The following is a 14,147-nucleotide window of genomic DNA, read 5'->3' on the forward strand; positions in this document are numbered from 1 at the left end:
GCTAGAGAGAGGTCTTAGGGAAGCAGTCTTGCCCGATGGCCTTTGCTTCTTGCTGTCCCATTCTGTTGCTGCTGTCATCCTTCCCTAGCATTAGAACCCTGCTCCTTCAGCCTTCCACTGTGGCCTAAAACCAGGGGGTCTCTAATCTTCCAGGTCTTCAGTGCAGACTAGCTGCTGAGGCAACCCAGTTTTGTGGACTGAGCAGCTACTGGCTCTCAGTCTCCCCAGGGTGTAGATGGTCATGACTAGACTACCTAGCCTGCACTGTGTGAGCCATCCTAGTACATTCCCTTTACACATAGAATCTACCAGCAAATGTCAATCACATTTGTCTTGGTTGTAGACTATAAGTCGTTGGTTTTTCTCACTGTCCTTTTTACCTTTTGAGAATCTGGAGGACATTAGGACTTTGATGGAGAAACAGACCCAATACCTGGAAAAACTGGAGCTGCTTCTCCAGGCTCCAGAAGAAGGGGTGTTTCAGCACGTGCTTTGCAGAGGGACGCTGCTGGGGATCCATTGCAATCATTTTCTCTATCAATTCACGAGCAATGACGTCCTCTAAAGAGGAAAAAATAAACCCATTATTTCCAACTTATAACCAGATGAAATATCAGAAGCCTTACAAATGTATGTGGTCCCCTACAGTTGTGTGCTTCTGTTACATATATGCGTACAGGTTTGCATGCAGGCTTACAGAGGTCAGAGTCTCTCACTGAACTTGGGATCACCGATTCAGCCGGCCTGGCTGCCCGGCAAGCACTGGAGCCTCCTGTCTCTGCCTCTCTGTCCTGGGTGTTAGGATCCAAACTCAAGTCCTCATGTTTTCCCGGTAAGCACCTTACCACCTGCGCCATCTCCCAAGCCCCTGCATGCCCTTTGATACCACCTTCTGCTAAAGGAATTGATTGTAATAAAATAATGAAAAACTCACACCAAACATCAGTTCATAACAGATGTTCACTATGTGGCTTGTGAAAAGTAGTGACTAAAAATATCCCAAACCTGAGCTGTTAAGAGGGTGGTGGGGTAAGCCTGGATGGTTAGATAGATGTTCAAAGTAAGGTGAAATGGGCTTGTAATATCAGTACTCAGGAAGCTGATGCAGGAAGATCATGATTTTGAGACAAGTCTGACTTACCCAGGAAGACCTAGGCTAGCCTGAACTACACAAAGAGACCCTAATTAAACCAATTAAAAAAAAAAAACAAAAAACAACCCCCCCAAAACAAACAAACAAAACGAACAAAAAAAGATGAATTTGAAAAAATGAGACTATTGTAAATGTATGACTGAACCCCATCCCCACTTCCACCAGGGGCCAAGCAGCTCAGACTTACCTGGAACTCTCTGTGTATCCTAGGCTGATCTCAAATTTGAGATTCAGCATCCTAAGTTTTAGGATTACAGGTATGTTCAACCACCCATATGTATGTATATATGTATGTATGCATGCATGCATGTATGTGTAGGGGAGGACATGTATATGTGACACAGCACACATGTGGAGGTCAGAGGACAACTTGTAGGAAGTTAGTTCTCTCCTTCTACCATGTGAGTGGGTCCTAGGATTAAACTCCAGTCATTAGGTGTTCAGGCAAATGCCTTTAGCCATTGAGCCATCTTGCTAATCCCTCAACTACATCTTTTTGTTGCTGTGCAGTCTTGGCTGTCTGAGAACTTACTATGTAGATCAGGTTGGCCTTGAATTTATAGATTTATAGCACATGCCTCTGATGTGCTGAGATTAAAACTGTGTGCCACTATTCCCAGATCCACTTTTATAAAAGTAAGTACACATATCTAGATAGGCAATTAGAATAACACATACAAAGGAATTGACAGCAGATACCCATCTCTGTATAATGAAAATATGGGGGCTGGAGAGATGGCTCAGCGGTTAAGAACACTGGCCACCTGCTCTTCCAGAGGTCCTGAGTTCAATTTTCAGCAACCACATGGTGGCTCACAACCATCTGTAATGAGATCTGATTTCCCTCTTCTGGTGTGTCTAAAGACAGCTACAATGTACTCATATAAATGAAATAAATAAATCTTTAAAAAAAGAAGCCGGTTGTGGTGGTGCACACCTTTAATCCCAGCACTTGGGAGGCAGAGGCAGGTGGATTTCTGGGTTCGAGGCCAGCCTGGTCTACAGAGTGAGTTCCAGGACAGCCAGGGCTACACAGAGAAACCTGTCTCGAAAAACAAAAGAAAAAGAAAAAAAAGAAAGAAAGAAAAAAAAAAAGAAAAAGAAAAAATATGGGTCTTTATGCTAATGTGTTTTTCTACAATGCATAAGGGGAAAACTCATAAGCAAAACAATTATTTCATTTTAATCTTTTCATACTGTGGTGCTTTGTATGACTCAGCACTTCCTGAGGTCAGACAGGCAGTGTGTTGGAAGGTGCTGCCGGCCAGACCACCTGCTCACCATGCTTGTCTGAGTGGAAGCAGTCAAGGTTGCAGGCGCCCAGGAGGATGTTGGCCTGCCGCTGCAAGGATTTGCCAAAAGGATGGTTGCCCTCAGAGATGACATAGTAAAAGACACAGCCTGCAGAAAAGATGTCCACCGTGTAGGTCTGAAAGAAACACAGAGTCGGATGTCTCAGATAGCCGTCACTTCACTCACAGCCCTGACTTCACTTCAGCCCCTACTGATCAGTGGCTAATGAATGTGAATTGTCCAAAACAGCAAGGGGACACCCTGAAGTATTGCCCTAGTGTTCCGATTAATGTCAAGGTCATTGGCTTATGGGCTGACAATCTGGGATGCTGGCTCTGCCAGGTGCCACAAGCTAGTCACTGATCAGGGTGCAATCTGCCATCACACTCATCCTTGGCAAAGACCTGTAATCTATTCTTGCCTGAAACATTTCTCTTGAATTTACACAGTTGTTTTATTTTGTTTTTCAAGACAGGGTTTCTTTGTGTAGACCAGGCTGGCCTTGAACTCAGAGATCCACCTGCCTCTTCTCTGGAATCTAAACAAGCCTCTAGTCTTAACTTCTAGCTTACAGAAAATGCAGAGAGCTGTGAAGCGATACCATGAGGAAACGAGCAAGCAGCTAAGAGTGGGGATTAAAGGGCGTCTCAAGAGTAAGCATCAGAGAACAGAACAGGGAGGGAGGCTGCGGGGATGCGGAGATGCAGTCCAGTTCAGCACTTGACGGAGTCCTGGAAGACAAAACTGGCTGGGAAAGCCTTGGGGGTTTCTGGGGGAATGCGAACATGGACGAGTGTTAAGAAATAGGACAGGGAGATGCTGGTGGCTCGGGTGTGGCAGGGAGGTGGTAGGAGAGGGTCTGTCCTTAGAAAACAGGGCTGCGGCATTTAGTGGTGAGGGGCCAAGATATCTGCTCCTTTATAAGTACATGGCATAGCCGCAGGTAAAGAGAGGAAGACAGACAAATGTATTATGTATTAACAGTGGCTTGGGGTGGAAGTACATAGGTCTTAATATTCTTCCAGTTTTCTGTATGTCTAGCAATTGTTAAAATAAAAGTCTGGGGAAATGAAAATTGGAGGTCTGCTCATTGTAGACAAGGCCTGACTCTCCAGGTTCCCAAAGGAAAAGAGGGTACAAGTGATGGAAGGGTTGGGAGAGACACTGTTCACACCTGTCTGTCTTAGAACATGAGACGTTTGAAGGGATGTCATTCTGTAAGCAGATATGCCTGGCACCCAAACCTTGGAATATAATGGGCTGGTGCTGTGGTTTTCTTTAAAAATATTGCCATTTACTTACAGGGTTGTCCTTACAGTCTTCACTCAGCATCTCTGGGGCGATCCACCCTTCAGTGCCAGGTACCCCTGAACGGCGGCTGAAACTGTGCCTGCCCACTGCCAGCTTCTTGCAGAGGCCAAAGTCAGAGATCATCGCCTTGATCCTGCCATGTGCGTTGGGCATGGAGAGGAGAATGTTGTGGGGCTTCAGGTCTCTGTGAACTAGGAGAAAACCCCAAATTCATCCATGCTTACCATGAGTGACCCCAGCTTCCTACATGGGCTGTGGATCTTTGTCAGCTTCCTAAACACCTGCTGTCATCTTCAAAATGTTCAGTGTTCAGTTACCTAAGGTTTTTCTCAAATTCCTGCACAACCTGTCAAGAGACCACTTACATACCCCTTTCTCCTATGAAGGTCAGGAAGCCGCCCTAACCTGGGGCCTTTTAGCCTGGCAAAGAGGATACGCTTACCAATGTTGAGAGAATGCAGGTGTGCCAGGCCTGAGGTGGTTTGATGAAGCAGGGTGATGGGCTCTAGGCCAAGGTGGGCAAAGTCCTTCTGCTCCACATACTGTAAGAGACACACATTGGCAAGGTCACAGCATATAACCTTCAGAACTCTGTATTTGTGACTGGTGTTCAAGTGGATGTGTATGTATGTATATATGTATGTGTGTGCATATACATATACAAGTTTAAGAAGAGTAAATAAGGCTGGAGAGATGGCTCAGCGGTTAAGAGCACTGACTACTCTTCTGAAGGTCCTGAGTTCAAATCCCAGCAACCACATGGTGGCTCACAACCATATGCATAATGAGATCTGACACCTTCTTGTGGTGTCTCTAAAGACAGCTATAGTATACTTACATATAATAATAAATAAATCTAAAAAAAAAAGCATAGTAAATATATACTTCCTGAACAAATGCCAGTTAGTGGGAAAAGAGGCTAGTGGCTGTGGCAAAGCTGTCACTGACCCTGGGTACTAGAAAGCCAGCTAGACCCACCTCTTGTAGGGTGGCTGCACACAGCTCAATGGCAATGTACTGGAACTGCCGGTCCTTCTCTGTGCAAAAGTAGCGGATCACATTTGGGTGCTCGTCTGATTCTCGAAGCAGCTGGACCTCACGGTCGGCAAAGCTAAAACACTCAGGGAGGATCCTCTTCACGGCCACATCTCGGTTGTCAAACATACCTCTGTAGGACAAGGAGTAGCTGAGTCTGTTAGTGCACACTGGGCTGTAGACATGAGATCAGCTCTATAAGATGCCACTGCTCCTTATTCCAGTATCAGCCTCCTCAGCTTCCAGATCCAGAGGCCTTGGCCAACCACCAGCAACTCACAGTTGCTGTCCTGACTAGTACTAAGTCAACTTGACACAAACTAGAGTCATTCAGGAAGATGGACTCCTAACTGAAAATACAGCTCCCTAAGATTTGCCCATAGGCAATTCTGTAGTATGCTTTGTGAATTGGTGATTGCCCAGCACACTGTGAGGGGTATCACCCCTGGGCAGGTGCTCTTGGGGTATAGAAGAGACAGGCTGAGCAAGCCAAGAGGAGCAGGCCAGTAAGCAGCACTTCTCCATGGCTTCTATTTCGGTTCCTGCCTTGAGTTCACATCCTGACTGTGATGTGGAAGTATAGTAGAATAAGTCCCTTCTTCCCCAAGTTGCTTTTGGTCATGGTGTTTTTTATCACAGCAGCAGAAACTCTTAAGACAGTGTGGGAACTTACTGGAGGTGAGGCTCACCTGCCTTGATCATCACTTTGACCTGCTAGGCCTCCAGACCTGACAAGATTCACATAGCTGGGGGACTGGGCCATACCACTCACTTGTATACAATTGTGCCCTCAGCTCCATGACCCAGGACATCCTTGGGGCAGAATGAAATTTTCCCAACAATCACCATTCTGGTTTCCTCATCTGGGACAAAACAGGAAAAAGAAGAGATCATTTTAAACGGACATCACCTAAAGACCTTTAAGAATGAAAGGGCTTCCAGATTTCTGAGTAAGATGTGGAGTTTAAGAGGCTCTATATTCCCAGACTCCTGGCGGGCAAGAGTCAGGCCCACTGATCAGGACCACTGCCTCCTCCCCAACATTTTGCCCCTGCTCCTATGTTCTATTTCTGCTTTTACATCATTTTTACATTATCTCAGGAGTCTTAAACTTTTCCAAGGAGACGAATTCTGTGTGGAACCTCATATTTAGTTAATAGTGAACAACAGCAATAACAACATCAACAAGGACTACCTCAAAGATCCATATCTAAAACATCCCAGTGTGGTCTGACAGTAAAACAAAGAGTTTGCTTAGAACTAGAAGCGCTAGGGTTCCTCCACAATCTCTATGGCAATCCTCCCAGGATGTGGCCTGACAATGTCTAAGCCCCCAATAGGAAAATAGGCCATTGCTTCATTTCTGAACCTGGCCAGTGGCTGATCTTAAGAATTCACTTAAGCTGGGCGTGGTGGCACTTGCCTTTAATCCCAGCACTTGGGAGTCAGAGGCAAGCAGATTTCTGAGTTCGAGGCCAGCCTGGTCTACAAAGTGAGTTCCAGGACAGCCAGGGCTACAAAGAAACCCTGTCTCAAAAAAAAAAAAAAAAAAAATTCACTTAAGCCAGATGGGAAGATGGGAAACTTCTCTCTGGCCAATAGCAGTTCACAGTCTTTTATCCAGAGATCAGTGGGTAGGAGGAATCCAGGGGAGAAAGAACATAGTGAGCCCTCAGGAATCCGGGAAGAGCATGCTTGCTCTGTGTTCCAGGTATTGCTCCCAGATAAAATGGGGAACTATTTACCCTCATCATCCTGCTCCAGAGAGGGGCTGGTGCCGGCCCTGGAGGCAGAGCTGCTGGAGTGGAGGGAGTGGTTGGAGGCTCTGGGGGATGGGCTGGGGCTGCTGGTGCCCGAGCTCTCTGAGAAGGGGCCAGATGAACCCAGGAACTCGGGGTCCTGGGCAAGGTCTCCGTGTGGATGGAAGGGCAGCTGCTGCTGCTGCAGGAGATGAATCTTCTCCAGCTCCTTCTGCAACTGTTGGTGCTGGAGCTGACGCTGCTGATGCATGCTCTGTGAAGAGAATCGCACAGCCAGGCTAGTTCCAAGTAGAAACAAGTCAGAGGGAGAGGTGTTCCTGTGGTCAATGAGTCAGGCTGGCCTTATTTGAATGCTAAGGCACAAGGTCAGAGAGAAGCCATAACAAGACAGAGTTGATTCAGTAATCTTACACTTCTGCAGGGCCCACAGTCTAACTCTGGAGGGGGCTGGTAAGATTAAGTGGTCACCAAGAGAAGCTGTCCCTGAATAGAGGTTGGAACAGGGGGGCCCAAAGTCTAGAAGGCATGCTGGAAGCAGTGTGGGTGGGGATGAACCTGGTGCCTGGCTAAGGCCCTGCTCCTCAGGGCCTAGTCCCATCTTCCTGCTGTGCAGACCCTCTTCTCAATACTCTGAAAGCTCTGCTTCACCATCAGGAGAAACATCAGTGGCCTGTACACATTCTTGCCTGGGCATGGAAGGTGCACTAAAAGGGAGTTTTCTAGCTCTTTTTGAATCTGGGGTCAAAGTTCTGGGAGTGCCACCTAGTAGCCCAGGAAGGCACACTGCCTCCCCGAGTCTAGTTTCTTTTTCTGTGGACAGAGAATAAATAATGACCTCACAGGGCTGTGTGAAGTTAAAAAGATTAGGTAATGACACTTTGCCCACAGAAAGCAAAGCATACAAAATCTGTCTTCCCTACCCGATGGAGATGTGAGCTGCCTATGTGCTGTATTCTGAGACAATTCCACAGGCTTGCTGAGGGGACTTCTGTCTTCCCTACTCAAATAGATCAGCACTATTTGACTTGTTTGTAACTAGGAAGTGAAAGGAGCCACTCTACCAGTCTTTACCCGTCAGCAGGTCTCACTCCTAAGTAGTGTGAGGAGCACATTTTCATCTGTTATCTAGCCTTCCTTTAAAAACACAATTCAATTAACTATTTTAAATAATCCTAGGCAGAGCTATATATCAGCTAGTTTACCCTTTCTTAAAAAACACTAAGATTTAGTTACAAATTGTTCTTTTGGGGGCTGGAGAACTGCTCTTCCAGAGGTCCTGAGTTCAAATCCCAGCAACCACATGGTGGCTCACAACCATCTGTAATGGGATCTGACTCCCTCTTCTGGTGTGTCTGAAGACACTGACAGTGTAGTCACATATATAAAATAAATCTTTAAAAAACAAAACAAAACTGCTCTTTTAGGAGAAGCTAGTATCTCTAATGATGTTTTTGAAGATAAGCAAATGCTTCTCTTTTTCCCCCTCACAATATAGCCCTGGCTGGTTTTAAACTTGCTATGTAGACCAGGGTAGCCTTAAAGTTCTAAGTGCTACAGTATGTGTAATACCACATCTGTCTCAAACACTGACTTTTAAATATGAAACATGTTGCCTGCTTTTGTGTAGCCCTGACTGACACCCAGTGACTGACAAGGGTACCAGAACTTGGAGGATACTAAGAAAGAGCAAAGCCTTACCAAGGGATAAGTGATGATGAACGCCACCCATCCAACCAGCAGGAAGGTGCTCAGGATAATCGTAGCCATGTCCTTGAGCATGGAGTCCACGGGGGCCTCAGGCTTGGCAGGGGCACGAGAGAGCTTCTCCTCCACATCCTGAGATACGGTGGTCGGTGTGTTGTCTGAAGTCTGGCCAACTATGTTGATAACCTTGTATGGAAGAGATTTTCTAAATGTCTAGCCAGATATAGATCAACTTGGCACTCGAGAGAAGCCTTTCTATTTAAAATGTAGGACTAAAATGAATTTTTTTTCTAGTTCACCAAATTCTGATGGACCAGATAACTGTTCCCTCTTTAAGCAATTGCTGTGAGAGACCATACAATTCTACAGCGATGCTGCCATTGTTCAGAGATTTTAGAACAATATATTTGGAAATACCTTTCTTTAAAATTTTTCAATGATAAATTTCAATGATACATCTACAACTCTTCTGAGAGTAGATTTTCTAGCTAAGGAAAACCTGTAAAATCACCTAAGTCAGATATTGAAAAAAGTCTAGTGAAAGTTGGTCACCAATTTGATACCTTTTTACACAGAAAAATAAAGCTAGCCAGGCATGCAGAAGGTTCTGGGTTTAACCCCCACACTACAAACAAACAAATCAAACCAGAAAAACAAAGCAGGGCTGTACAAGCATGAAGATCTGAGTCCAAACCCCAAGAAGCCACACAAAAAGTCAGATGTAGCTGGGTATGGTGGCGCACACCTTTAATCCCAGCACTCGGGAGGCAGAGGCAGGCGGATTTCTGAGTTCGAGGCCAGCCTGGTCTACAGAGTGAGTTCCAGGACAGCCTGGGCTACCCAGAGAAACCCTGTCTCGAAAAACCAAAAAAAAAAAAGTCAGATGTAGTAGACATGTATGTGCACCTGTAAGCCCATCAGTGGGGTGAGGTGGAGACAGGAGGGTCACCAGGTCAGCTCAGAGTCAGACAGACTCTGCCTCAAAGGGAAGAAGGTGGTGAGCCAGAGTAGAATACCCTACATCTTCTAGCCTCTTTACACTTACGCACACCCCCATACTGTACCACATACACACCAACAAAGAACAAGATGGTTGTTCACATGTATATATGTGCAGGTATATACCTAGCATACCTAATGAAGCAATAAAGCCACTTTCTCAGGTTGTTTTTCCAAAATTAGAGAAAAGTATCAGCTGCCTTTATTAAATGCTTATGAAAAATAAAATAAACAAAAAGTAAATGATTATAGAAGTTCCAAATTAAATCAGATAAGCATGTAGCTTCCTTCCAAGTTCCTCAGAATTTTAGAGGTTTCCTGGAACAGTTCAAAAAAACGCACTGATCTGTACACAAACATCTGTGTTCTCTGTTTGTCCAGCAAAGCTAACACAGCTTCCTGGCCCTGTGCACTCTGTTTTCCTTCTTTTCTTTTCTTTTCTTTTCTTTTCTTTAGGTTTTTTTTTTTTTCTTTTTTAAAGATGCAGTTTTTTATTTTATGTATGTGAGTACACTGGCGCTGTCTTCAGACACACCAGAAGAGGGCACTAGATCCCATTACAGATGGCTGTGAGCCACCATGTGGGTGCTAGGAGTTGAACTCAGGACCCCTAGAAGAACAATCCATGCTCTTAACCACTGAGCCATCTCTGCAGCCCCACACACGGGTTTCCACATGCTTACATCACTATAGTCTCTCCTGCAAGATATCAGCTTTTGATGCCCTTCTCTCCCCTTCCAGTTGCTATCTGAGTCCACCCAGGTATATAGCTCTTGAGTTCATGCCTCTCTTATAGTGCAGTGCATGGGGAGTATGGCTTGTTTGTTATATAGCATGTGGCTGAGAAATCTGTGCTGAACATGTGACAGGAAGAATATTTATTTAGATATTAGCTGTTCAGGAGTGTTTAAAAAGACAGTTGTGGGGCTGGGGAGATGGCTCAGTGGTTAAATTCAGGTACTGCTGTTGCAGATCTGAGTATGGTTCCCAGGACCACCTGTAACTCGAGTGTCGAACCTCTTTGGCCCTTTGCTTATACCAGCAAGATGGCTCAGTGGCTGAAGACACTGCCAGCAAGTCTGACAATCTGAGTTTGATCTCTGGGTGAAAGGAAAAACCAATTTCTGCAAGTTGTCCTGACTTTTACACCTTCACCATGGCATATGTACGTACACACACACACACACACACACACACACACACACACACCATGGCATATGTACGTACACACTCACACACACACACACACACACACAATCAATGTAAAAAAAAAAACAAAACATTCAAAGACCCCTTTGCTCAAGCTCAGCTGGTTAAATATAAACTTTGACCATGGCTATCTCTGGATATAAGATTAATTGTATTCTCTAGTATGCAATAATAAATATTCAGGACTTTAATAAGATCTTCAAGCAATACAGTTCAGGATCTCTGTTTTAGAAACCAGCCTATTCCTCCAACTCAGCTAATACCATTGATGATGAACAGAGACATTGTACCCTGGACTTAAAAGACCGTAATATTCCTCTGCTTTTAAATAAAACCTAAAGCCAGCACATGACTTTAATCCCAGAATTTAGGAGACAGAGGACAGGTAGATTTGTGAGTTCGAGGCCAGTCTGGTCTACATAGTGTGTTCCAGAAGTACTACATAATGAGACCTTGTCTCAAAAAACAAACAAACAAACAAAAATAAATAAATAAATAAATAACTGTCTCTCAAGTGATTTGTTAGACCCCACATGATCCACAATAGTCGCTCTCGTTCTTCAAAGCCTCCCCAGTCCAGTCCATTCACCATTAACTCCAACCTACTCAGGGGGACTGCAGGAGTTCAGGCCTAAATTACTGGCTTACCAAGGCCTTCAGAAACCTCCAAGTCCCCGTTGCTGGCCATGCAGGCCAGGAAAAAAGTCTCCGACACTCTGATATCTGACCAGGAAAGCAATAGGATGCATCAGAAGATGGAGGCAAGACAGTAAGTCTGAGGGCTCTGGGGACTCTTGTCTAAAGCTCCCAGCTTCTGCTTAGAGGCCCTTTCCACTCTGGTTCGCTGAGAAGATCTGGTGTAGGCCCTGACCCAGCTCCCTAACACCTGTTAGGAGAAGCTGGAGTCACTGGTTCACTTCCCACTCACTTCCTCAAAGCTCCTTTTTTCTGAATCAGCAGGAATCACATTTTCTCGATGTTTGGGCAGGTTGTTAGGAAATCTCTCCAGCATCTTGGTGGATGCAGACAGAGGAGTTTCATGGTGTCCTACAAGAGGAAACAAACCTTTAATGAGAACAGTTTCCAGGGAGTGGTAGCTCTCAACACAAAATATTGCAGCTCTCTACCCTCTGAGGGAGTCTTTCCTACAATGCAAACTCAGAGCTACACAACGAGAAAAAGGTAAATACAGCAACTAGAGAATTAGTGTGCAAACAGAGTATTTTTTGTTTGTTGTTTGGTTGGTTTTTCAAGACAGGGTTTCTCTATGTAACAGCCCTGTGCATTCAAGACCAGCCTGGTTCACAAAGGGAGTTCCAGGACAGCCAGAGTACAACCCTGTCTCTAAACAAATAAATACCTCAAAAACACTTCCTGTCCCCCAATAGAAATTTTAGGGTTGGGGAGACAGTTCAGTCAGTAAAGTGCTTGTGAAAGCAGGAGGACCCACACTCAATCCCTAGAACCCATATGAGAAAAGCTGGTCAGTGTGTGTAATCCAATGGGGAGATGGAAACAGGGTGATCGCTGGAACTTGTCCCATAGCTAGCCTAACTTAATCACTGAATACCAATGAGAGACTTTTTCAAAAAGCAACAGAGGAGTGACAACTGAAGCTGTCCTCTAGTCTCCACACAAATGCACACAGACACCTGCACACACATGTGAAATACAAGTTTTAAAATAAAACAAGATTTATTAATTGACAGCAGAATGCAGTCTTCTGCATTTTAAAAATAGTTTACTCTTCTTATTATTAATTACATGCCAGGGTGTGGGTATGTGCAGTGCTCAAGCATAGGTGACAGATCCCCCTGGAGCTGGAATTACAGGTGCTTGTGAGCCACTTGGCATGGGTGCTGGAACCAAACTTGGGTCCTATGCAAAAGCAGTTTTGAGTCACTTCTTCGGCCCAGTATTCTGTTTTGTTTGTTGTTGTTTTGTTTGTTTGTTTTACAAATAAAATGACTTGTGTGGGTGCATGTATTCAACTCAGGAAGCAGTGTGATGCTTCAAAGTTCAACAAGTTCTTTCATCGCTTTTTCTAGCAGCATCAGTCTAGTGAGGCTACCGGGGTCCCTCCTGCACATTTCCAGTGTTCAGGCAGAGTTCTAGTCCTTCTCCGAGCTACACTTGAGCTTCCATCTAAGGAGTGGTGAGTAGCTGAGAGAATGAGAGAAGTAGGTGCTGGCTGGACAGGAAGAATGGTGCCCACTCACTTGCTGCTGTCCTGTACATACTAGTTCATGACCGCCTGACATTCAGCACACTTCCATTCCATTGTCTCTGTGTGCAATAAAAGAAACAAAGTAACTAAAATAAGGAACCGGGCTTGAAGAGCCCCAGCGTTTCCCTCCTTTCTGGATGAGTTCTTAGCTTGACTCAGGCCTTCTCCTCTGTACTGTGCTTTTCTTCTTTGTGGCTGTGTGTAGATCACAGGGTGGCCTGAGGTTTCTTCCTCAGTTGCTTCTCTATCTTACTATTATTTAAAGAGACAGAGCCTCTCATTGAAATTGGAGCTGAGTGTTTCAACTAGATTGGCTGGCCAGTGAATCCCGAATCCCCGTTTCTGCCTCCCTACACTTGGCTTTTCAGTTTGTTTTTTGTGACAAGGTTTCTCTGTGTAGCCTGGCTGTCCTCAACTCAGATCCGCTTGCCTCTGGCTTCCAGAGCTGGGATTAAAGGTGTGCATCACGCCTGGCTCACCCGGCTTTTGACGTGGTTCATACCTTCTCACAGTAAGCGCTTCAGCCAGTGACTCATTCATTTCCTCAGTGCTCGCTCCATGACCTGTCTCTCCAGTACTACCAGAGACCTATTAGAGACTGTGTGCCATGTGTACCAAGATAAAGTCTGACAGGAACTAGCCAGAGCTTGCACTTCTTGATCTGGAAAGTCCCTCTTTAATCCCTCATCTGACCTCAATCTTACCAGGCTTTGTCACTTATGGTGTGACATGGTTCGTTCAGGAAAACCTACTTTTGTTCTGAACCATCACACATTTTCTCATGCATACCATGGCCTGCTGAGGCATGCTCTGCTCTACAAAGGGGCATGCATGCTTTTCTCACATGTGGCTGCCTATGTCAGAATTCTGCGTCAGACTTGGTATCTGAATGTAAGCAACCATGGGTTACCGATGACAACCAACAAAAATGATCAACAGCCAGGAAAAATGAAGCTGTCCTTCCACGAGCCACTCTGCATTACAGTGTCCTGTCTAACTCATTCCCTGATGTCCTACTGTGAGAGGACATGTCTGTAAGGCCTACCAATAGACTGCTGGAGATATCACTGAGTTTCTTTATAAACAGGCTCCCACTGAAGAAGGATGTTCAATAATATCCCACTGTACACTCAGGACCTCTCTCTCTCTCTGCTGGCACAGGGCCAGCTTACTGCATTGGGTCACCCATGGCAGTTCATGCCTATTTGACAAAGCACTAGGGGATGTTGAACACCAGGTCAGGGTCACTGCTGGGGGCAAAAACCAGAACAGACCCCACCTTCTGATTTTATCTTCAAGATGAATGTGAAGGTAGACTATCTTGCAGTCTTCCACAAGAACCACAGGGCCTATCTTGACATTAACAGTATAAGCAGTGGCCTTGGTCTATGAGAAGATTGTTATGTACTCCCACTGCCTTATTTTAAGCTGAGCAGTTACAGAGTTCCTCAAAGGG

General features: G+C 45.2%; 1 protein-coding gene across 1 annotated transcript in view; it reads right to left on the minus strand.

Annotated features, from left to right (window-relative positions):
* Window positions 1-14,147, minus strand: part of Ern1 (endoplasmic reticulum to nucleus signaling 1) — a 93,061-nt gene that overhangs the window by 7,784 nt on the left and 71,130 nt on the right. The window contains exons 11-19 of the mRNA XM_021175571.2: window positions 11,393-11,511; window positions 8,251-8,442; window positions 6,538-6,805; window positions 5,565-5,655; window positions 4,736-4,925; window positions 4,200-4,299; window positions 3,749-3,948; window positions 2,435-2,582; window positions 434-561 (exon numbers count right to left, since the gene is read on the minus strand). Coding sequence (XP_021031230.1) covers window positions 434-561; window positions 2,435-2,582; window positions 3,749-3,948; window positions 4,200-4,299; window positions 4,736-4,925; window positions 5,565-5,655; window positions 6,538-6,805; window positions 8,251-8,442; window positions 11,393-11,511 — 1,436 coding nt within the window. The remainder of the gene's footprint in view (window positions 1-433; window positions 562-2,434; window positions 2,583-3,748; window positions 3,949-4,199; window positions 4,300-4,735; window positions 4,926-5,564; window positions 5,656-6,537; window positions 6,806-8,250; window positions 8,443-11,392; window positions 11,512-14,147) is intronic.

Source organism: Mus caroli, chromosome 11, assembly GCF_900094665.2.
Source record: "Mus caroli chromosome 11, CAROLI_EIJ_v1.1, whole genome shotgun sequence".
NCBI lineage: Eukaryota > Metazoa > Chordata > Mammalia > Rodentia > Muridae > Mus > Mus caroli.